Source organism: Rhincodon typus, chromosome 14, assembly GCF_021869965.1.
Source record: "Rhincodon typus isolate 14 chromosome 14, sRhiTyp1.1, whole genome shotgun sequence".
Taxonomy (NCBI): Eukaryota; Metazoa; Chordata; class Chondrichthyes; order Orectolobiformes; family Rhincodontidae; genus Rhincodon; species Rhincodon typus.
The window spans coordinates 43,860,422-43,886,512 of NC_063345.1; the positions used below are offsets into that span (position 1 = coordinate 43,860,422).

The 26,091-nt window shown below is 39.7% G+C and overlaps 1 protein-coding gene across 2 annotated transcripts in view; it reads left to right on the top strand.

Annotated features, from left to right (window-relative positions):
• Positions 1-16,685, top strand: part of klf5l (Kruppel-like factor 5 like) — a 75,313-nt gene extending 58,628 nt beyond the window's left edge. For both annotated transcript variants that reach the window (XM_020526723.2, XM_048605212.1), the window contains one exon: positions 13,461-16,685. In XM_020526723.2, coding sequence (XP_020382312.2) covers positions 13,461-13,639 — 179 coding nt within the window. In that variant the 3' untranslated portion in view covers positions 13,640-16,685. The remainder of the gene's footprint in view (positions 1-13,460) is intronic.
• The last annotated feature ends 9,406 nt before the right edge of the window (positions 16,686-26,091 follow it).

Below are 26,091 nucleotides of genomic sequence, written 5' to 3' on the forward strand. Positions count from 1 at the left end.
GTTCTTCCTCCCACCTATCCCCTCCTCCCACCTCAATCCGCACCTCCATCTCCTCCCGACCAACCTCATCCCGCCCCCTTGACCTGTCCGTCCTCCCTGGACTGACCTATCCCCTTCCTAACTCCCTACCTACACTCACCTTTCCTCGCCCCATCCCCGCCTCTTCGACCTGTTTGTTTCCTCTCCACCTATCCTCTCCTCTATCCCTCTTCTATCCACCTCCCACTCTCTCCCTATTTATTTCAAAACCCCCTTCCCCTCCCCCTTTTCTGATGAAGGGTCTCGGCCCGAAACGTCAGCCTCTCTGCTCCTATGATGCTGCTTGGCCTGCTGTGTTCATCCAGCCCTGCACCTTGTTATCTCATCTGAAGTGGATTTGTTTGCTCAGTGTCCATCACCTTTTATGGATAGAAGTATCTAACCATGGCCATTCGCCTCCTGTCAATTTTAACACCTGTAAGAGGTAAGCATATATATCATAAAGCAGGACCCTTCTGACAAAATTATGGACTAGTTCAGTGATTAATAGATAAAGGCAACTTCAAATAACTTATTGTAGTTTGTAGTTCTGCGAGATGCAGTGAGGTAACTGAAGCAGCACTAATGCTTTTTAAGATGGTCCACCCTCCACAAAATTGTCATTTTTGCAGGCAATGCCCTACACTACCAGCTAGAAATGAGAATACTTCCTTTGCCAATGCTAAATACTGTTTTCTCATGCCACATGATGCAGAGCACTGAGCCCAGTCACACAGACCAGAAATATAATATTCACAGTCATTAAATATATCGGGGCAGCACAGTGGCTCAGCGGTTAGTACTGCTGTCTCACAGCACCAGGGACCCAAGTTCAATTCCAGCCTCGGGCAATTGTCTGGGTGGAGTTTGCACATTCTCCTCATGTCTGTGTGGCTTTCCTCCCACAGTCCTAAGATGTGCAGGTTAGGTGGATTGGCCGTGAGAAATGCAGGGTTACAGGGATAGGGTAGGGGGTGAGTCTGGGTGCGATGCTGTTCAGAAAGACAGTGTGGACTTGTTTGGCTGAATGGCCTGTTTCCACACTGTAGGAATTCTATGATATTTTAATAGACAGAAAGTGAAAGTCATGCACTGTGATTTTCAACCAGTTGTACAGATCACTTAACAAACGCAGGGTGGATTCCACAGCATTAGCAGCTGAGGTCATTTGGAAACCACCTGTTTCTAATGTGGTTCTCCATTAGTAAACAGAGGATAAATTATTATTTGGAACTTTCACTTCATGAGTAGCTATTGTAATGATTCTAAACTGCTGGACACATGGTGACTTGATCAAATGCATGCATTGCTGAAATAAAAATGCTAATATTCACCTTTGCTTGAAAACTGAGAATTGCTTTGAAGTGTCCATATCTAGCACACATATTAGTTTGGAAAGCTGTGCAAATTAATGTGAGCCTAACAAACAGAGAAAAACAAGTTTATTTTTCCCTCATTCAGATCCCACTTACCTAGTTGTGTTTGCTTTTTTTAACTGATAACAGTTAAGTGTTAGGCAATGCTGGCCCACACAAACTGCTGCAGCACTTGTCCCTGTGAAAAGCTTATCTCTGATGGCTTAATTGCTGCCTTAGTCATGCTTTGATAGCATGTAGATGAATTATTAAAGACTGATTTGATTTTAACAACAAATTCTGACTTGTTCCATGCTAACCTCCAATGTCCACCCACTTGGCAGATCTATAGCTGGGAGTAAATTCAATACCTACTAGGAGATGAATCAGTTTATCTCTATTGCATAGATGTCAATATGTCATAGACAGTAATGTGGCAGTATAGTCGATGAGGTGATCTTATTGAAACATTGATGATTCCAAAAGGTTTGACATGCCAATGCTAGAGAATCTAGTACCGGGGATGCTGTTTCAAAATAAGGGGTTTCCCTTTTAAGACAGAAATAAGGAGGAAATGATGAGGTGAGTTCAGTTGAGACATGCAAGAAGGCACTGGATGATTATTTGGGTAGAAATAATGTGCAAGTGTATGGGGAAGAAGCAGGAAGTTGGCACTAGATAATGATGCTCATTTGAAGACCAGACATGATGGGCCGACTGGCCCCCTGCACTGTAACAATTCCATGATTCTGTGAATTTATTCTATCAGGGGTTTGTTAATTTTTGGACTTCTACTCCTCAGGGAGTAGTAGAGATTAAGACGCTTGTTATTTTCAATGCTGAGTTAGGAAGGTTTCTGATCAATGAAGTAATTATAGAAGACAGGCAGGAAGATGGAGTTAAAGCTGCAATCAGAATTTGTATATATGGAAGTGGAAGACCTGGCACTGGAAGGAAGGAACTGGAGTTAACCTTCATTCACCTTGGATTACATTAACAGTACAGATTACTTAGATATCAATATTACAAGCTATGTTGCCTCTATGTTACAGCTGTGAAACCCATACACACCTTTAATTTATCACATGTAAAAACATTTAGAGTACCTATGCACAACAAGCTGGAGGATGGGTTGATTATTGGAGTGACTAGACTGTTTTGTTTGGTGTAAGAATGTTTTGAAATTACATCATTCAATGAACAATTATCATGTTAGAGGTCTTTGACCATACAGATTGCTAGTAAGGTCATATGATATAATTCAGAGATAATTAGCATTATATCTTAGTTTCCAGTTCAAAACATTCCACATTCAATCAGCATCATTAAAAGCAGATCTATCCATGGCTGTATGTGGAATGGTATTTTCACTGGATCAATGTATTCACTGTGCAAGTCATTCATTTAATAGGAAATACTTTGCACAATTTCAATCTCATTAGCTGGTACATAAATAGAAGTATTTTTTCCTTAATTTTCATATAATTTGGCATTTGACCAAGACCTTTTCTTTTGTTTAATCTTATAAAGGAATGTTGTAAGGAGTTACACATATACAGTTTTTAAATTAAAGAAGCCAAGGTTAATATCAAAGGTTCCATAAATATTAATTGCATGTTACACTTTTGAGCAGATGAATTAAAGAGCAACACTGGTTCTTCAGATAGAGTGATTAGCAATGTAACATTGTTTAAAGTATTCTATTTGGGTAGTTCGAAGAATGACCTTGAGACAGTCACAATCAATTGCTATTTAAATATATATCAGAATGTATATACCCACCAATTAAGAGTTCACATTGACAATGTTTAAAATGCTTAGTTTTACTCCCTTGAGATGTTGAATTTGACAAAGTTCAATATTTGATTTAAATTCATTATCTTAGTGCTAACCTATTGATTCGATTGGATTTTTAATACAACTATGACACAGAATAGCATGGAGTGATGATTCTTCTTTGCTGGAGATCTATTGCAGAAGAGGCTAATTATGGGATTTAAGGTCTAGGATTTCTTCAGGAAATGCTATTAATTACTTTGCTCTTTCTAGCACTGCCAACATTTGTTTTTCAAATTAGTATTTTTAGTGAATTTTTGTCTCTTAGATCCAAGTTTCATATGGTTATCGGAAACTAGAAAATTAGACAAATGGGTGGGAGACCGTCAATGTTACTAAATTGTGGGAATAACAATTGGCATAGTGATCTATTGATTGATAGAGTTGCCAACTCTGATTAGATGAATCATGCTTGAAATGAAATTTGATCATATGGCGTTTGGTCACATAGCACATGATGTCTTATAACAGAGCTTTTCCACAGTTTGTAAATGTTATGCATTTAGTTTACAATGATTGGATCTTCAGTAATTGGGTATCTTTTACTTACAGATAACATGAGCAGCTAAAATACAAGGAGTTTAGAGAATCAGGTCTCCCCGAGCAGAGGAAGGAAATACACAGGCTCAAAATTATACCACTCTTTTAGATTGTTCATCACATTTCTTGGGTTGGGTTGAGTTGATTTGGGGGCAAGTGGCAGGGAGGAGGTGTCTTCATCTACTATTCCTGAATACTCCCAGACATCTAGAAGGGTAGAAAACCCCATGGCTGAATCTTATAGGGGCCTAAATGACATGGGCTATGGCAAGATTTGTGGCAGAATCACTTGAGAAGTCCACTGAGTCCTATCACGTTGTCAGGAGCAATTTACTGCATCTTTTACAGATCCGACTTGAGGTGGGTTTCTTGTTACGCGTGGCCAGTTGCCAATTCAGAGCAATTATAGATTGTTAAAGGCCTTACTAACAGCATAACTTGCTTTATTAATTTTCAACTCTCTATCTTACCAAGTACCCTGAACAAGCTAGGCATTGAGAATTCTCTACATGAATATCAGAGCAACTGCCAACTTCAGCTTGCCACTGGCTGCAAGAAACTTCCATGTTGCTCAGCACCAAGCATCATCTCATGGACTGCAGCTACATGCACCACTCATCCATGGACACTGGCATCCAACATTTGCCAACCCCTCATGATCCTCATAGCACCTCTTGGAACCACTTGCAGGCTGCTTATGAAGCAAAGATCTGCATTGTAGGGTGTGCTGGCAACCAGCATTGAAAGGTTGCTACAAGGTCACTTTGCACACACAGACAGGCACCCAGCTTACAGACTGAACCAGCTGCATGTCAAGGCTGCTCGCTTGCTGTCTTAGCTCTTGCTGGCAACACTCATGCCTTCCCGTGCCAAGTCTGTTGGCACATTGGTACTCAAGCCAGAGCCACAAGCTACCAGTGCTGCCATGTTGATGTGCTCTTTTGCACAAACATAGAGATAGTCTGCTAGTCAGTAGGGATCTAGGGTGGGAGAGTCCATCTTGCTATATGGCAGACCAAGGTGCAAATCTAACACCTACAGCATGTCCCAGCTGCCTGTACAGCAACACAATGCATGTTTATTCAACCCAATGGTCATGTCAGAAAGTGGGTAGGGACTAGCCTCAGTCCAGTCAAAGGCAAGCTACTGTCTGTTAGGGGATCTTGTTGCTATCAATAACACACACAGTCCAGGGGTATGGCCACTGTTTGTGGTCTAGTTGGGCTGACCATGGTCAGGGGATATGTCCGACTGCAACTGATGGTACAGGCAATGGTCAGTTCTGTAAGGCCATCACAAGAGTCAGGGGAATCATGTATCATCCATTGGGGAGAACAAACACTGCGGTCAGAGGTCTGGTCAGTTATGTCCAGTCCTGTTCTTCAACGTAGGTCAGAGGTCTGGGGTGAGTAATGTCCTGGGGTCTGTCCATTGAAAATTGAAACTTGGCGGGGCGTGCAAGAGGCAAGGGGACTTCTTGACATGTTGAGCAAAACAAGAGAGTGCACTGCAGTCTATGTTGTGTGTAAACCCAGAAATTAGAGACGATTAGAAAGATCTGCTGGAGGCTTGGATCAGAGTCACAAAGAAGAAAACATGAAGTTACAAACCATTGGCAGAAAGCTTTACTTTTCTTCTAGATGAATAGAAGCAGTGCCAATGAGATTCATCTTCCATTCCAGGAGACTTCATATGGGAGAGTTCATCAACTTAAGCAAAAGAAAATTGGGAGTGAATGGGAGCAGCAATTTCTAAAGGAACTGACTAAATAGAAAAGTTATAAGCACTTACCTAAAAAGGGGAATAGGATTGGGAAGAGGCTATTGTGAAGAATGAACACTAGCATGGGCCAGTTATGTCGAACAGTTCATTTCTGTGCTATTCATATCATTATAAAATGGCTACTGCTACATCCAAAGTTCAGATATTATTTTCAAATCTCCTTCTGTTCTGTTCTCCCTAGAAGTAGATGCCTGATTAATGATTCACAGAGAGAACACGCCCTATACATGGACTTTCAGATTCTGGCAAGAACATATGTGTAGTGATTGCAACGAGTTCAGCAAGATGGACCTCATAGAATATGAGTTCCCTGATTGGGCCTGTTAATCTGGTCCAATCAGTGAGCCCTGGCTGACAGATAAAAACAGGATTGTCAGAGGTTCTGGTCACTCTGAATAAGCTGGATCAGTGTCCAGGACTCTCCATGTGTAAATAAAGGGTGAATGGGGATGGGATACCAGCCTCTGTGGAGTTATTTAAGTATGAACATCAGGAGGGTCATTGAATCAAACCCGATCTAGTCATTTCCATTTTTCTGCAGCAATCACTTAGTAGAAATCCGCCAGATGTATTCCAACCTCCTTTCTTTATCTCTTTTTATTCTGGGACTGAATGGTGGGAAACCAGGGGGCCTTGCTAGTGTTTGTGCTGCAATCTATTTACTCTGTGAACCAATCGCTTTATTATTGATTGTTTATACACTCTCATGTTTCACCCGAGAACTCAGACTCTGCCCTGGAATTACTCATATCAAACAGAATGTTTAGTTTTGTTTGAAACTCGATGGTGTTCATTAGACGATTACCATTTTTCAATAAAAGGAAATAATTGAAGGGGCACTTTTTATAAAAACAAACTAGCCATATAAAAAGCAAATATTTGAGGTCCAAAGTACCTCTGAATTTCCTTCACTCAGCTTTATTATTCCTACTATCTGAAAACTGTGCTAATATTTGGACCACACCCTGGTGCAAAAAAGCCATTCACCTTGGCATTTTCTTCTATTTATAAAGTATCTGTTGACTTGAGTAGAACCTATTCCAAAGAGGCTCATTATTTGACCTTTATGTATTGGTCTTTCTAACAAAGAGGCAGAGTGGCCAGATAGATTTTCTTGCCATTGTTCTGTTGTCAGGAATTTCTACCTCATGGTGCTTAATAGGAAGCGCAAACAAATGTGATGAATGGAGAAAAATCTAATTATGTAAAGGGAGATCAATAGCCTTTGCAACTTGAAAATCTTCTGAGAGTGGCAGTGCATGAGGTAATGCGAAAGTGTCAGTCATTTTAAAACTCAAAAATTGCTGATTGATACTAACATTCTTTCCTCTTCCTACTACCATTTTAAATATTTTGTTTAAACAGTAAATCATGATGATAATCTCAGAAGTCTATATCAAACTTCCACAATAGTTAGTATTACTAATGATTGAGCATAGTATACAGCATTGCATTGTCCAGCAGCTGGGCTGTACACAACGATGACCCCAATAACCCTTTCCTGCCTTCTTTTCATACATGAGCACGATAATAAATCAAGTAATAATACGGCTGTCCACACAACCATTGGTACAAACATTAGCATTCATTAAAACAAGTAATCCAAGAACAGAAGTAATTAATGGGCTTGTGACTTGATGCAAAATAAGCCACCTACCCAGTAGCAACTAGTAGTTCAGTTCTCAAAATTGATGATGTACAAAACCAGACCTTTGTGGCTATCTCCAAAGAATTTTCTCTTCAACTGTTGTTTCTTTCTATCTTCCTTTTATTTTTGCCAGGTAAAACCCTTGATTCCTTGTTGCTAACTGTGGTCAAAATTCTGATAGTCCATACTGAAGGATGGAATCCTGGAACTTAGTTTTTATTCAATTAGAATCTTTATTTACAGAGACCCATGATATGCAATGCACCTTCAACAGAAAAAAAAGGTCCTCATTTAGCCTGTTCCAAGATGATATTTTTGAATCAATTTGTTCAGAAATGTTACTAAACATCTCTGAAATAGTTGGGGCTTGAACCCAGACCTCATGGTCTAGAGGTAAGGACATTACCACTGCACCACAAGAGCCTTTCTAGCTTGCTCCAATTGGACCAAATTAACAGTGCACAAGTGTGGTTTAATATGGAGGAATGCCAGAACAGAATTTTTATAGATAAGTCATGCTTAATCGACTTGATTGAGCATTTTTGATGAGGTAGCAGTGGGATAAGGAGTTAATACAGTTAAGGTGTTGCATATGGATTTCAAAAGGTAATAAGCTTGTCAGCAAAATTGAAGCCCATGGAATGAAAATGACACTGGCAGTTCAGATACCCAGTTGGCTGAGTGACAGGAAACAAAGTAGTGGAGAACAGTTGTTTTTCAGACTGGAGAATGGTATACAGTATAACTCCCCAAAAGTCGATACTAGGGCCACTGCTTTTCTTTGAGTGCACAGAGCACAGTGTTAATATTTGCAGATGACACTGAAGTTAGAAGTACAGTATAAGAAGGATATTGATAAACATTATGAGGGCTGATGCATGGGTGGAGAAGTGGAAGAGGATTTTTATTGCATATAAGTGAAAAATGATAAAAATGAGGTAATTTATAATAAAGAGCAAAATTCTAAAAGGGCCAAAAACAGAGATCCGGTTGGTAGGGTGGTGGTTTGTGCACAAATCCTTAAAGGTAGCTAGACAGGTTAAGCAACTGGTTAACAAGGCATATGAAACCTAGGGCATAAAATACAAAAGTAGGGAAACTAAATTAATCTTTCATGAAATACTGGTTCAGGCTCAATCAGAGAAAAATTTCCAATTCTGGCCACTGAAGTTTAGGAAGGATGTGAATTAAATCTTTGGACAAGGTGCAGAAAAGATTCACATGAATTGTTGCATTGAAGAGCAACTTCAGTTATATGGATATGTTCCAGAGATTGGGATTGTTTCCTTTAGAAAACAGAAGGAGAGAGGATATTTGATAGAGTTGCTCAAAATAATGAGGAGTCTAGACAGAGACTAGATATAAAGAAAATATTCCTATTGGTGGAAAAGTCAACAACCAGAAGACATCAATTTAAGAGGAGGAGCAAATGAACAACAGAGGCATGAGGAAAAACAGAAGGATGTTGTTAAACTTGAAAGGGTGCAAAAAATATTTACAAGGATGTTGCCAAGACTGGAAGATTTGAGTCATAGAGAAAGGCAGACTAGGTTGGGGCTTTTTTCGCCTGGAGCATCAGAGGCTGACGGATGACCTTATAGAGGTTTATAAAATCACGAAGGGCATGGATATGGTGAATAGCCAAGGTCTTTTTCCTGGGTGGGAAAGTCCAAAAGTAGCGAACATAGGTTTAAGGTGCGAGGGGAAAGATTTAAAAACGGATCTGTGGAGTAACATTTTCCATGGAGAGGGTGAAGCATGTTTGAGACGAGCTGTCAGTGGAAATGGTGGAGGCTGGTACAATAACAACATTTAAAAGGCATCTGGATGGGTATGTGAACAGGAAGGATTTAGAGGGATATGGGCCAAATGCTGGCAAATGCGATTAGGTCAGACTGGGATTTCTGGTTGGCACAGGCAAGTTGGATTGAAGGGTCTGTTTCTGTACTGTATGAATCTATGACTCAAAAATGGTTATAACCTGGATTGCACTGAGAGTGTGATGGAAATACATTCAATTTCTGAAAGGAATTGGATAAGCATCTAAACAGGGAAAATTTGCAAGGCAGTTGGTGTGAAAAGGTTCAGAGTAGTTGGACTGGCTGAGTTACAGAGGGCCAGCATGAACACAGTAGGATGAATAGCCTCCTTGTGACTGTAATCCATTCTATGATTCTAAGATTTTGCTGTTGCTTTGGTGTCCAAGGTTGATAGTTATGTTCAAACCAGTACTTATGTAATTTTTTATTTTTACCATACACACTTTTGTAAGCATTCTCCAAAATAAAGACTGTCATTTCAATAGTGTTGTTCATAACTTGTTGAGGAAGCACAGTGGCTGAGTGGTTAGCACTGCTGCCTCACAATGCCAGGGACCCGGGTTCGATTCCGGCCTTGGTCAACTGTCTGTGTAGAGTTTGCACATTCTCCCCATGTCTGCATTGGTTTTGCCAGCTGCTCTGGTTTCCTGCCACAGTCCAAAAATATGCAGGTTAGATGGATTGACCATGCTACTTTTCAAGGTTAGGTGCATTAGCTTTGGAAAATGCAGGTTTAGGGGGATGGGGCTGAGTGGGAGGGTCAGTGTGGATTTGTTGGGCCGAACAGCCTGTTTCCACACTGTGGGGTTCTGTGATGAGGTCTTAAAGTGCTTTCCAGCTAATTAACTACCCCTGATTTTCTAGTCCTTGGTGTTTTGTGGAAACACAATGCCCAATTTGTACACAACCAAATCTCACAGGTAGCATTGTAATAATGACCTGAATATTTTTTAAGGATGTTGATTGAGCAATTTATAAAAGGAGAAACTGCTCTGCTCTTCTTTGAAACGGCTCCATGGAATCTTCTACATTCCTCAAAGAGAGCAAAAATAGCCTTGGCTTAATGGGTAAACTGAAAGATGACCACTCCAGTGAAGGTGAAAGCACTCTATCAGTTTCAGCCTGGATTTTGTGTTGGAGTGGTACCTGAACTTACATCCTCATCTGGGCAAAAGAGCTACCCAGTTGACATCTAGGGTAGAATCTTCTGGTTTGGGCAAGTGTCTTGTTACCTTGTTCAAAAGGTTCTGAGACACCTGAGCTAACACTTGAGGGCTAGGTCTACCCTGTCCTATCTTCTTCTTTTCAGGCTGTTCAGAAGACAGTCTTTCTTTAAAATCAAATCCCTGGGGGCGAAAGTCACACCATCAAGAGCTGCCAGCCCAATCAGAGGCCAGCAGGCCTTATGGATTCCATCCTAACTCCGGAATGAAAGGATTCCATTCCTGCTGACACTAGGTGAGGTATGGTTCCGTGGGCAGCTGCACATATCACGATTTAAACTAAAGGTCTTCTGGTCTGCCCAGCAGAATGCTTATATATCCAGGAGGTTACTGATAAATCCGGCATTTTTATTCTGCCATTGACAGATGATTTTCTGTTTCATCCAATAGGACAGTGTGTGAACTAAATTACCCAGCTGCCACCTCACTTGTCAATCTAACTCTATCTCCCGTTCTAATGGTGAACAAAACGGTGTATATATTACAGTTTTATCAGTACATGGAATCTCAAAAGCCCTATTATTTTCATCCACATAATTAAATGAGCTTTGTTATAATTTTCCTGTCAGGTAGCATACCTGGCAATACTGTGCAAGCATTGTTGTATTATCAGAAACATAAACTAGCTCTGGACATACACCGTTTCATACATTTTCATCCGACGTCAGTCGACTGGCATTAGGCCATGGCATGCCCATGAAATTTGATTGCTTCGAAAGCTGCTTGAATTATGCCCGTCAATTCATGCAATGGAATAGCTAGACTCTGTTTTGTATATAGGACAAACAATATTTGAATACAAATCCTTCCCTCAAGTTATATCCGAACTATATACTTTTTTGCAAGTAGCCCCAGTGGCTTTGAAGAAATTACTGTTTGCAGTGAACAATAGATTCCACATTCATTGACTTTGCTAACTTAATTGATCTCAGCCCAGGAAATGTTAAAACCTCTGTATTTGTTTTCAACAGCATTTAGTTGGAGAAAGGAAATATTTGGCTAGGTATTTCATGTCTATCACTACACTCCTAGTGGCAGTACATGCGGGTGGATGTTAGAAAAAGACAGGATCAGGCTAGCTGTACATGTCTGATAAGCTGCCAGCACTTACTGACGAGGCACAAATGTTGGCTTGTGCTTTTCTGGTTATAAGTATTAGGATCTATCATTTGTTCTCTTATTGAAAAAGAAAGAAAGTGAAGAACCAGGCTTGATTTTGTTCCAGAGGCCAGTTGGAGACTGATGGAAAATCCACGTCACTTCCAATGGGGAGACCTAAGGCAACGAAGTGCCTGATCAGACACTTAGTCTGACCATGTCTGATTTTTCACATAAACAGGCCCCCAGTAAGTCAGAAATCCCATCCCTGAGAGTTGCTGGCTAGTCAGAGACTGTTAGCTCTCTGTCACCTGTAAAACCACTAAAAGTGATGGCCACTGCTGTAATACATTGAGGCCCTGTCCCAAGATCAGTGCTGGATCTCAAGAGTAGGTGAGTGAAGGTGGGTTGGATAGGGGGAGGTAGAGAGTAGGGCATGGTTGCGCTTTTCCCAATGCCGCATCTTCCAGAGGCAACTAGGTGGACTTCAGGAGCCATGGGAAAGCTATATAAGTCATGTTTAATCCATCAGCCACTACTAAATTTGGTTACACTCAGGGGTAATTGGCCTTAAATGGTTCAGCAGTTTGTCTGACTGCCTTCCTGCTGCTGGCATATTGCCTGATAGCAATGGCAAGCTTATCCTTGACTGTACCTCCACGTAATCTGTTACAATACTGATCGTAGAGGTGTGGTATTGGCTATTTGATTTTAAAGGAAGGCAACTTGTAAAATCTCAGCTATTTCTAAATGTACCTTTTTAAAAAAGAAAAACAGCATTTTATTATATAATTACAGCATCAATTTTAACTCCCACTAGTCAGTGGAAATTGGATATTATGACGTGAAAAAATTACCGAAATATACTTACTGTACCATTCCTGCACTCTCTCATGTTCCTTAGGACCTCTTCCTGAGTTGTCTAAGCAACCAACTCTTTCAGACAGGAACCTAAAGTTTAATATCGTAATCAGGTTGCTTTGACTCAATACAAATGTAAGAAATAGGAGCAGGCATAGGCCATTCAGCCTATCAACCCTGTCCCAGCACTCAACAAGATCATGATTGATCTACCCCAGGCCTCAAATCCTTTTTCATGCCAGTTCATCAACTCTTTTGATAGTTTTTTTTTTAAATATCTACCGCCTCTTAAAATGCTTTCATTAATCTAGCTTCCACAAAACTCTGGGGTCAAGAATTCCAGACATCTACTACTCTCCAAGGGAAAAGAAACCTTACCATTTCAGTATAAATTGAGTGTCCCCTTGTTCTGAAGCTATGTCCCTTAGTTTGAAATTACCCCATGATTAGAATCATCTTCTCCACATAGAATCCCTACAGTGCAGAAAGAGGCCATACAGCCCATCGAGTCTTCACCGACCCTTCAAAGAGCTGCTGTCTCTGCTCTGCACTTTCTTGGAGTCTCTGTCCATTTAAATGTCTGTCTTTTGCTACCACCGACAAAAGTGCATAACCTCACACTTTTCTACATTAAACGCCATCTACCAAGTTTTTGCTCGCTCGGTCCCTCAACCTATCTGTATCCCCTTGCACATTATGTCCTCATCAGAACATGCCCTCTACCTCTTTTTGTATCATCAGAAAATTTGGATACATTACAGACTGCCCCACCTCCTCCAAGTCATTAATACAGTTTGTAAATAATTGAGGACATAGTATTGATCCTTGCGACAGTCACTAGTTACATTTTTCCAACCTGAAAAAGACAAATCGGGTCTCAAGAAAATGTTGAGGTAACAAGCTATTGAGATATGCATGGTCTACCCATTAGTATCAGGCAGCAAGCAGCTTTACCAGCAATTATTAAAGTCTGGCTAAAAGGTCTGGCCAGGACAAGTGTTGACAGCATGCATATTTCATCATTATATTTTCAAATAAAGTTCAGGCATCAAAATAGTTCAGGCCAATCAGTAAAATCGTCAGGCAGGATTCTGCTTTTGTCAGTACTTAGTTGGTTACAAACAGTTGGAAATACCAGTTTGAGTGCAAGTATCATGAGAAATTCACTTGGTAATTAAAGTTTAGGTAAATGGTTCCCCTCTCAGGAGATCTTTATATTTTGAAATGTCTTTGACTGTACAAGAATCACTTTATTCATATCCATTTGTTTCAATTACAGGTGAGAAGCCATACAAATGTACATGGGATGCTTGTGATTGGCGTTTTGCCCGTTCTGATGAGCTCACAAGACACTACAGAAAGCACACAGGAGCAAAACCCTTCAAATGCATTGCCTGTGGCCGCTGCTTTTCACGTTCAGATCACTTGGCTCTCCACATGAAGAGACACCAGAACTAGGCGAAATCCTGTTGCCCAGACGAGTGTGACTGATTTTGAAAATGTACAAATGAACAAAGTACTGCCATTATTCCCACACATACATACTTATATACGAACACATAAACAGAAGAGAAATAGTTTCATATTTGAGAGGATATATTGTTGGGAGAAAAACAGTTGGTGAACTGAAAACCAATTACGCAAAGCTTCTAATTTACAAAAAAAAATTTTGTATTATTTATTTTTTATTTCCTGAAAAAAAACCTTCTATGCCTGAAAGATTGTTTAGAAATGATTAGGATGTTAAGGAAATAAATTAATCATCAGCAATACAAGGATATTCATTCTACACTTAATAAACTTGGAATTTAATTACCTAACTCCAGTACTTAAATCATTTTGTAATTAAAGAACAAGATAGCACCTAGTGCAGCATGATAGCTTCAAAGTGACTGAAAGCAATGTAATTATACAAACAACATTTTGATCTTATTCTTCTCCATATTAGTCAACAGAAGGTTAACTTGTTTATTTTAAATAAGTTAGCACCTGGTGAAGAGAGAAATTTGATATGAACCAGAGAGTTTGGTTAGCCATCCTGCTGTCCCTCCAAAATCAACCTCCGTTGATGGAAGCATCATTTTGAGTATCAGCGCTACAGAGCAGTAGCCGTGTGTTTGGCCTGCACTTCCATCAGAAGGAGCACAGGAGGCTGAATTTACTTACTAAATTAATAAATTTAGTATATATACATTCTTATTGTGACATCATTCACAATCACTTCTGTGTTGGACAAAACAATGCTTTAAAGCTGTTGAGAAGGTAGGCAAAATCAGATGCAACTAACAAATTCAAGAGAAACAATTCATGTTATCCTGCAATATCAGTAATGCCTAACATAGTAAAATCCAGAACAACTGCATAAACTGAACTAGAAATGCTTCCCATTTCAACTGTGCATTCAGTCAAGAGATTTGAACAGCAGTATGCATCATCCAGACTTTCTTGTGCATCCTAAAACTTCATGCTCGTTTTTTAGTTAAAAAAAATTAAATGTAGCTTTCCTACAATGATCCACTATTGTGAAGCAATTATGCTTAAAGCTGAGAAAAAAATGTCTTAATTCACAGTTTAACCCCTGAATTAAATTGAAGCAAACATTACCTCTGTATCTTGTGCCAAGAATTCCAGCTTGAAATATACTGTTACTCTTGTTATTATCCTGATGTATATGAATTGCTAAATGTTAATTTCATTGATGAGCGCCATTTGAATGTCAACAATTTGCCTTAAAGACTAGTTTTTGGTACTCAACATTGTGAAGAAGATTATTTTTTAGAAAATTCTGAATGTAATGGTGGAAAAAATGTTATAATCAACAATTGTCATTGGTTACCCCAACCGTTGTAACTGGTGAGCGTAAGCATCATGCCTCCGACTGTTGACTGCTCGTTATTTTTAAGATTATCTATTTGAAATAATTTTGATCAACTGATTTGGATTAAGGCTGATTTGAAGCTTTTTTAAAATCCCAATGCACCAATTCAACTAGTTTCCACAAGCGCCAGAGTCTATGAAGTTTTATCAAGAAATTGAACTGATCATCATCCTGATTAAAGAAATGTAGTAATGAACAAAGTTCAATACATTTCCTCATATAATCTTTGTATTACTTAAAATGGTGATAATGTATACTCTTCCTTATGTTGCTGATGTCCTTTTAAACATAAGTATCTCAGCAATTTATTGCAAGAAAGTTTTGCAATATTAGTGGAAGGAATCACATGTTTGTTTTATTTTCGAGCAATTTGAATAAGTACTGAAGGCAACAGATAGGGAAATTGAAAAGGTAATTAATGACATGCTCTTATCACAGTCCATGAAAGAAATACACTTTAGATTATGGGTATAAGTTATGAATATACTGCAGTCATCAAAGTCTCTGTCTGAAAATGCAAAGAATTGAGCTGAGTCCTCTCAGGAAATAGGTTATTCAGATTTAATTTGGGGAGTCGGGGGGATCTTGCCAGCTACAGTGCTGAAACATCCAGCTCAGAAAAGTCTCAGGTTTGATGTTGGGTCAACAAATATCAATCTGTGTAATTGCCGTGTTTGACTGCAAGAAAGGAAAGAAATCTCAGCCACGTTCTAATTACAAGCAAGCGATATGTTCTAGAAATTGCCTGTTTGGGTAATGATGCATATGACCGATAGTCCCAGCCCTCTTTTTGCTTTTATTGTATAGGTTCACAATTATCCAAAATCCCAATGCGAGTTATCACTTTCAGGAAAGGAAGGGAGAGAACTGGATCAGTCCTTAACTAACAATGACATCCAGAAATCCTCCGAAGTGAATTTTACCAATTTGGTTGAGTCGTAGGGAGAGAGTGATTCATAAAAATTTTAAGTGAAACGTTAACAAGATTGATAGTAGTGATTATTGGTCCAACATATCATCTTGGACCATTCTGGCTGTCAATCAAGGAGGTAGCATGGATAAAATGATCTAACACTGTGAAAGAGAATAGGGAATTAAAAATACCTAAGCCACTTGAAGATATAAAAAAAAGCTTGATATTGTAGACACTTAATTAAAAAATAATCAGTTAACTAAATTTACATTAATTTGAAAGTTGCACAAGAAGCTTGCAGCACAATTAACTTCAACGGGAGATTCAGTGTGGGGTTGTATACTATTGGATGGAAAGTTTACACTAAACTTGTGGCTCATAACGTTTTTAATTATACGTTAGTTTTCTATCAAGTGCCCTAAGAAACATTGGGATGTAAATACAGGGATATCTAGTGATGTATATAATTTTTATAAGTCGTTAAAGTAATGTTTATATTCAGAACAAAGGGGAAGACAATGGTGGTAGTTTTGCTTTGGTTTTAAATGTATCACTTATTTTTTTAATGTAGTGTTTCACAAATTTGAATAAAAAATCAATATGAATGTTTTAAAGCAAAAATCTTTCAATATACAGTGATTTAGGATTTTGTTAAGAGCTGTACTGTATAATAAGAGAAAATGAACAAAATAAAAAGTTGTTTATAGATGAAACATTACTCTATTCATTTTCTTGGACTTCTGATTTATTCCATTTTGCCAGGGCCCCCTGATGTTCTTGCTTAGTCAACTTCTGGCTCCAATGTCAAAGCCAGTGACTCTTACTTCACCTCTTCAAAATGACTCGTTTGTGTTTGGCCCAGTATGCAATAGGCTTAAGAGCTGAGTAGCCCTTGCAGAACCTAAACTAAGCACACGTGAACAAGATATTGCTGTGTAAGTGCCACCTGATAAGCACCATCAATGACACCTCCCATCACTTCATTGATAATTGAGAACGGACCAATGGAACTGTAATTGGCTGGATTAGATTTAACATGCTTTTTGTGGACAGGCCATACCTGTGCATATTTCCATATTACCTTGTAGGTTTGGATCTGTTCCATTACAGCTTGGTGATGAACACAGGTAGTTCTATCACAAAAGTCTTCACTACTGCTGCCAGGATGTTGTCAGTGGCTACATGCAGTGCCTTCTGTAGTTCGAACAATTGGAATAAGTACTGAAGGCAACAAATAGCTAAATTGAAAAACGAATTAATAATATGTTCCTATCACAGTCCATGAAGGGTATACACGTCAGATTATCGGTGTAAGTATGTGAATATACTGTAGTCATCAAAGTATGCCGGAGAAAGCAAAGAATTGAGCTGAGACCTCTCAGGAATTAGGTTACTCAGATTTAATTTGGGAAGGAGTGTGAAATTGAATTGGCTGATGACTGGCATCTGTGATGTTGGGAACTTCAGGAATAGGACACAATAACTCATTCTCTGGGCACCCTAGCTGAAGATGGTTACCAATACTTAGGCCTGGTTTTTGGCACTGATTGCTGGGCTGCCCATCAAGAAAGAAGGGGATATTTGTGGATCCTCCTCCTCCAGTTAGTGGCTTGATTGTCCACCATCATGGAATATGCAGCACTGCAGATTTTGGATCTGATTTGTTGCATTTGGTATGATTTTGCTCTGTCTATCACTTTGTGTGATCTGGATCATGCTTGTAATCTTGTGTTCTAACTTCACCATGTCTGCAGCTCAATGTTTGATGTGCCTGGTGCTTCTTCTGATATACTGTCCTGCATTCTTCATTGAAAATAAATTTAATCTAAGCTTGAATCAAGATGGAATCATTGAATGGCTACGGTATACAACAAGGCTATTCCAGCTGTTGTGTATGTTCTGTTATGGCTTTGGTACACAGGCTGGACCTTTAAGATAGCTGCATGACAGCACAACATCTGACATTCTGATATAAAGGTACCTACAGTCATTCACTCTCTATCATGGAGACAGTGTAATGTGTTCAGCCAATCAGCTATGTGTATGAAATGTACAGTAACATCGGTAAGCACAGAGTGCAGACTATGTGTACAAATCTTTGGCATTGTAGTCATTTAAACAGTGTTGTTAATAAACTTCAAGACATATGTCCCAAGAAGAACCAGTCTCTTTGTGACACATATTACATACATATGTGCTAACATGTAGAAAACCACAAAGTACATCAGTATCTATGCCTGCTTTTTGCAAGAGCAACTCACCTTGTCTCATTTCTTTCTTTTTCACATACCACTACAAATATTTTCTCTCAGATAATTGATCAAGTCGATGACACTTTCCACCACTTCACTGAAATTGGGAGTAGAAGAATGGGACTGTAGTTGGTTGGATTGGATTTGACATGTCTTTTGTGGATAGGTATGTTATACCTGTGCATATTTCCATATTACTTTGTAGATGGCTGTTTTGGATCTGCACCAGAACAGTTTGACTACGAACACAGGTAGTTCTGTCACACAAGTCTTCAGTACAGCTGCCAGGATGCTGTCAGTGGCCATAGCCCTGGCTATATCCAGAGCATTCTGTGGTTCTTTAATATCATGTGGAGTGAATTGAATTGCCTGGCGACTGGCATTTGTGATTGGGACATGACATTTCTTTTGAAAGCAGTGTTTGAATCTGACACCAGCATACTGACAGACAATATATTCTAGACCCTAACCACTCACTATAAAAAAGGTTTTCCACATGCCAACACTGCTTCTTTTGCCGATCACCTTAACTTAGTTTCTCGTGCTTGATTCTCCCATCAATGGTAACAATTTCCTCCTTTCTGCTCTGTTCAAACCCCTTATGATTTTTCAACACCTCTATTAAATCTTCTTCCAACCTTCTCCAAGGAGAACGGTCTTAAGTTTCTCCCATCTATTCAACTAGCTCCTCACCCTGGAACCATTCTTGCAAATCTTTTCTGTACCTTCTCTGCAGTCTTTACAGCCTCCATAAAGTGCAGTGCCCAAAACTGAATAAAATACTGAAGTCAAGGTTGAACCAGTTCTTTGTGCAGGTTTATGATAACTTCATGGCTTTTGCACCCTATTCTGCTATTTATAATTCTCAGGATCCTGTATACTTTATTAACTGCACTTTCAAACCGACTGGCTATTTTCAATGACTTGTATACATATGCCCCAGATTCTTTGGCTTGTACACCCTCTAAATTTCATCTATGACTTGCTCATCTATTCCACAATCTGTCTCCATCCTTTTGAAGATTAATACTATCTTCCTTGCAGTTCACAATATTTCCAAGTGTTGTAGGCACAATTCTAGCTCATTCATACATCAAGAAAAGTAGGCTCTGCACGCCAACCCTTAAGAAAACCACAATATAAGCCTTTGTTCAGCTGAAAAATAACCATTTACCACTGTCTTTTCTTGACGGTTACCAATTTCACATCCATTCTGCGACAGCGCCTCCAACTTTGCTCATAAGCCTGTTATATAGCATTTGATCAAGTGTCTTTGGAAATTCATAGACATCACATTCACCACACAAGTACCAGAAATAACCATCTCCAATGGAAGAATCTAACCATCTCTTTTAGACTTAGCATTTTCAAGTATCTAGGATTGCCACTGAACACAAATTTAACTGGAATCAGACATAAAAATACAAAGGCGACAACAGCAGGTTTGAAGCTGGAAATTCTGTTGCAAATAAGTTATCTCCTGACTGCTTAATGCCTGTCCACCATTGACAATGCATAACTCAGGAGTGTGATGGAATGGTCTTTACTGGCCTGGGTGAGCTCAGCTCCAATAACATGACATGATCCAGGACAAAGCAGCCCACTTAAGAAACACCCCAATCACCACTCTAAACTTTCACCTCCTTTGTCACTGACACAGAGTGACAACAGTGTGTACCATCCAGAAGATGCATTGCAGCAACTTTCTGAATCTTGCATAGCACCTTCCAAACCTCTAACACCTAGCATGAGGGCAGCAGATGTTTGGTAACACAACCAGCTAAAAGTTTCCTCCAAGTCACAAGCCATCCTAATTTAGAATTATGACAATTCTTCATTGTCACTAGGTCAGAATCCTAGAACTCCCTCATTTATACAATGATGTGTGTACCTGCAGTGGTTCAAGAAAGTGGACCATCTCCTCAAGAGAAATATGGGATCAGCACCAAACCTGGCCAATTCTGAGATGCCCACCTCCCATTAAAAACACCAGAAATAAATGGCAATTGATATAATCATTTCTGAAGAAGGGTCCAGACCTGAAACGTCAGCTTTCCTGCTCCTCTGACGCTGCTTGGCCTGCTGTGTTCATCCAGCTATACACCTTGTTATCTCAGATTCTCCAGCATCGGCAGTTCCTACTATCTCTGATATAATCAAGGCCTCTTTCTGCTAGAGTTGTCATTGTAGCAGATGTTAGTGGTTACTTCATCATATAGAGAGACTACCTGGTGAACCCTGTGAGCCTGCCTGAGGTCTTGGGAAGGGGATCCTCCTAACTGGGCATTCTATGGCCCACAGAGGTGCCCATGGTAGCAAAGACCACAATACTATCAAACCCACCACCCATTAATGCTCTCAGTGGCACTGCTGAGACAGCTGAGCTCTCAGCCCACCAAATAATTGTCGTATTTTGGAAACGGATCCTTGTCCATAAAAGGGGTGAGAGCACCACAGACAATTATTTAGTTGCAGGACAACTGAAAATTCCGCTGAGAGTGTCACAGTTGTCTCAAGTGGTGTTGCTTCTGGCTCTCAGCACAATGTCAGATCCACACAGCCTTGAGAAACATCAGCCCAGTGAGTGCAATACAATTGACTAATTGACAATGTGTGCAAAATCTGAGATGTACGTGAGAGATTTCCAACAATGCTAAGCATGTGAGGGGGAGGTGACTGTAAATCTGTGGGTGGGGTAGGGTAGAGTATAGACTGAAAAGGATGGGATGCCTGCAGGTGCAAGGGAAAGATACTCTGAGTTTCCGGCTGGATGTGAGGGAAAGAAACTTGTTATCAGGAGGAAGTTTGAAGGAGGTGAGGAACTCTACTCATGCAGGTGCTGGCCCTCTCAAGGTGGCAGTCTAGATGGGGGAGTGGAGTGTATTAGTTTGTCGTGGAGTAATAATTGAGTGAGAGATACTGAATGAGTGAGTCTGAGTCAGCAAGCCAGAGACAATGAGTGAGTGAGGCTCAGTGAGTCAGTGAGAGTGTGTGTGTGTGTGTGTGTGTGTGTGTGTGTGTGTGTGTGTGTGTTTGTATGTGTGTGTGTGTGTGTGAATGAGTGAGTGTGAGGACAAGGAAGTCAGTGAAAGAGAGTGAGGGTAGGTTGTCTTATGAGGAAAGGTTGGACAAGCTAGGCTTATATCCACTGGAGTTTAGTAAAGTAAGCGTTGACCTGATTGAAGCATATTAGATCCTTAGGGGTCTTACGTAGAGTCGGTGTGGGGAGGATTTTTCCTCCTATGGCAGAATCTGTCAATGTTTAAACATCAGGTTTCCCAAATCTAAAACAGAGACAAAGATTTTTTTGTCTTTCAGAGTCTTTGGAACTCTCTCCCTGAAAACGTGGTAGAAGCAGAGTGCTTGAATATTTTTAAAGCAGAGGTGGGTATATTTTTGTTAAGCAAAGGGGTGAAAGGTTCTCAGGAGTAGGCGGGAATGTGGATTTGAGCATACAGTCAGATCAGTCATGGTTTTATTGACTGGTGGAATAGGCTTGGCGGCTGGATGGCTTTCCTGTTCCTGATTCTTATGATTGTATGCTCAAGAGAGGGAGTACATGATGGAGTGAGAGGAAGAAAGAGAGAGAGAGAGTGAATGAATGTGCGAGAGAACATCTGAGTGATTTTGACAGTGAGGAAGGGCGGATCACTCAATGAAATTGCAGGAGGTAGAGTGTATGGCAAGTGAGAGTGAGGAAGAGAGTTTGAGTGAGGGAGAGTGAGAGAGCGAGGGAGACAGTGAGAGAGCAAGGCAGCGTGTGAAAGTGAGGGAGGTTGTGAGTGAGAGAGTGTGTGAGTGGTGCAGGGACAATGAGTGAGTGAATGTTAAATATATGTGTGTGTGAGAGAGAGTGTGTGTATAAGTAAGCGAGTGCTGAATGGAAGAAGTAATGAGAGACAGTATGGCAGTGAGAGAGTCTGGCAGAAAGAATGCTTTCACACATGTGGAAGACAGAATGTCTGAACCCTAAGACATAATGTGAGTCATATACACACATCACTTCCCCTTTTCCCACTTCAAAAAATCTATCTATAAAGAGGAGAAAAACCCAGCATGAAAGTCATCCACTCCAACCCCATTTTTGTATTAACTTGCAAAAGGGCAGCTTGAAATGTGAACCATCAAAGACAAATACAACTCCTCCCCTTAACTTGGCCCCTTCCCGTTCCCTTTCCCTTCCTTGGTGATCAGACCTTGGCTCCTAGTCTGTCTCTTTCTACCTGTTTCTTAACTAAAAAGGCAAAAGCCAAAAAAGATTTTATTTATTAACTTTACTTCTTGGCACCTGTTAATGGTCATTTTTATTAGTTTGTCATTTATTTAATCTTTTGCTTTACGGTTGTTTTTTCCCTGAAATTCATGTTGATTGTCTGCTGAACTTTATCTTTCAGAAATTTGGTCACCAGCTCCTAAATGACTGAAAAGTGAAATGTGGGTTTCCTCATGTGAAATGGATGGACAGCCCTGTTCAAACTTCACACAAACATGGGCTGCCTATTCAGCTGTGCTGACTGTATGCCACTGTAATTCTAATTAACTTGCAGCATATTGCCTGTATCATTTTCAATGGTCATGGCATAATGGTACATCACAATCTTGGGTTTTGGGGCAATCCAATCTAATTCTGCTTCAAGATGTCCATTTCCCATCCTTATGATTTTCTGGTACAGGACCCTAAATTCAGGGCAAGCAGCTTACTTGTTTTTTTTAAACTAACCTCAGCTTGTCTATTGTAGAAAGTGATACTGCATGCCTTGGTAGAAAAAGACAAACAATAAATGGCCTAAAGTGAATCAGTTCCACAATGTCTGCTCCATGGCTTTCAGTTTCTTAAAAGTCATTTGAATCATCAAGCTGCCTGTAACTGTTTGGAATAATATGGGATAGACTGACAGATGCAAGACGCTATAAAAACATTTTCACTACAAAGGAATTTCTTCTCTCACCACCAATCCTTCTGTTTTGGCAAGATTCTGGTGTCTATTGATCAATTTTTGTGACAATTTTTCTGAGCACAATAACATTAATGTCAAAGTTGCACACGGTTCATACATCAGTCACTGTCACCCTTCCATTTTCATTCAATGTGGCATAGAAGGCGATAAAAGCCTGTCAGGATGAAGAAAGTTACAATGCAATGATTAGTATAAATTCCATCTAGAAATCTGAGTTTTTCCACTATTAACAGTTACAATCTCAGGACAATTTTTTCAACAAGGCCTAAAAAGTGCAATTTATCATGGACAATGGAGCAATGTGGTGGAACTAAATTATGATTGCTTTTCACCCCTTAGGCCATAGACAGCTTGGTACTGTTTGATTTACTCCTTTCTCTTTTTACTTCCGATCCTTACTGGTGTAACCCAAAAGGTCTTTCCCAAGCCCTAGTTTTTGAATTCCAATTCTTGAAACAAACTTGCTTCAAAAAACCTTTAAGGTTAAGTCAAAGAAAGGGTTTATTAACAAAACATTCAAAATACAGGGAATTGCTTCATTACTCCATTCACACAAAAAAGCACTCAGGAAATCAAGGAAGACAGGACAGGAGAGGAGACAGGTTGTAAATTACAGTTTTGTTAAATCCAGCAGTATTAAAAATCAATTCTTGTGCATTCAAACTTTGAGGAGGTCAGTGTCCAATAATACTTTCCTTGGTGAGCTGGGCCCAGTAGTTTTCCTTCTTACAGAAAGAGTGCAGATTTCTTTCAAGCCAGCAACTTGGACACAGAGGTCTGAGGTAGGCTACCAAATCAGCCTAGAGTCCTGCACACCCTCTGAAAGTCAAACATCAACTGGCTTAGGATCCCAGAATTATATAATGAAATAATTCAACAAGCTTAGATTTTAGTCATGTGACAGAACAAGCATTTCAGGTACTAAAATTTTCATTTTAACAGTAACTTTAACTCCCCCATCAGTGGGAAAAAGGTAATTGTAAAAGTGTTAGCACCCATTTTAACAGGATCACAGAATTGTTATAGCATGGAAGGAAACTATTTGGTCCATTGTGCCTGCACCAGTTCTATTAGATTCTGGAATTGAGAGGGTTAGTTTATGAGGAGAGATTGAGTAGACTGGGACTATACTTATCGGAATTTAGAAGAATGAAGGGGGATCTTATAGAAACATATAAAATTATGAAAGGAATAGACAAGATAGAAGCAAGAAGGTTGTTTCTGCTGGCAGTTGAAACTAGAACTTGAGGGTATGGCCTCAAAATAAGAGGGAGCAGATTTAGGACGGAGTTGAGGAAGAACTTCTTCACCCAAAGGGTGAGTCTGTGGAATTCCCTGCCTTGTGAAGCAGTTGAGGCTACCTCATTGTTTGATTTTAAGGCAAAGATAGAGTTCTGAACAGTAAAGAAATCAAGGGTTATGATGAGTGGGTGGGTCAGTGGAGCTAAGTTCACAAAACGATCAGCCATGATCTTATTAAAGGATGAAGGAGACTCGATGGGCCAGATAGCCTACACCTGCTCCTATTTCACATGTTCTTCTGTACCTAGTGCCAATCTCCTGTCTCTTCCTCATTTTCCTGCACACCATTTCTATCCAAATAATCATCCAACGACCTCTTGAATGCCTCTTTGAACCTGCCTCTACCACATTTCAATGCAAAATAAGTTTTGAGATTACCTTTTGTCCAGAGCTGGCTCGGAGACAGATGACTTGTCTCTAAAATCCCTTGTATCAGCCTTAGCCAGGACTTATATACAAAGCAGGGGTTTCCAAAGCTTCCAGAAATATGATCATGTGATCAGGTATTTTTGTGAGTCCAGCAGCATTGTTCATTTTTAAAAGAAATATAATTTATACATGGAAATATAGAAGATAGTGCAATTTCTTTGGGGTTTCTCTTCCTACCCTCTAGCTATGACAGAAACCCTTGGTATAGTAAAAAGCAATGTTTCTTTAATGAAAGTTTGGAGCTGAACTCAACTGTTATTTTATCATTGATAAAGAAAGTATCAGGATTAATCATGTTAATCAGACTATCATGTTCAAAGACTTTAACTCTGAGTTACAAGGCAGTAAAAGGAAAGTTATTTGATAGAAGTTGAAAAGGAGCATCAAAGTTCTTTGACTACTTGTTATAACAGATGAAACAGTTACACATAATCACAGTCTGTGTCATAAATTTTGACACAATCCTTCTAAATCAGTTGGACACTGTGTTTTTCCTTTAAAACACTAAAGGTTTTAATTTGATATTTTAAGATATAAAGTAACCGAAAAGAAATAGAAAGGAAAAATAAGTAGTGACAGAAATATACACAAATTTGTAATGCCATATCTTAAGTACAGGTTATGTTGGCCCACTGAAATTCAAAGAGTTATCTTTTCTATTCAGTCATCAAGAGTGTATATGGATCTGGAGACTTACTGCATCCCATTCTCATCAATCATAGGGCCCTTGGTTAAATATGCAATCGAAACTAATGACATTTGAACCAAATTGTAAATGACAGGAGAAGCTGAGAACAGGCAAGAAGAGTGGACAAGACCAACAGAAGCCCACAGAAGAGGATTGTTTAAAAATGTTGTAGTTCCTTTTGAGCTGGAAACGGAGTGTTCCTTCTGAGTCTACTAGAAAACCTTGAACTTCCTTTGCATGCTCTTCCCATGATTACACCCCCAACATTATCCTTCTACCCACAATCCGACACCTCCCACTACCACACCAACTCCAAACCCCATCACCACCTCCCAGTTTCCCTTTATTGCTAAGAGCTGTTCCTTCTGAACTCCCAGCAGCTGGTTCAGACTTCCAATTTTAATGTGGCTGAGAGGCCACTTCCTGTTGATTTCTCTCTTCTATTTGTAATAGAGCGGACATCACTGGTAACCGTGCAGCAACTATCCTG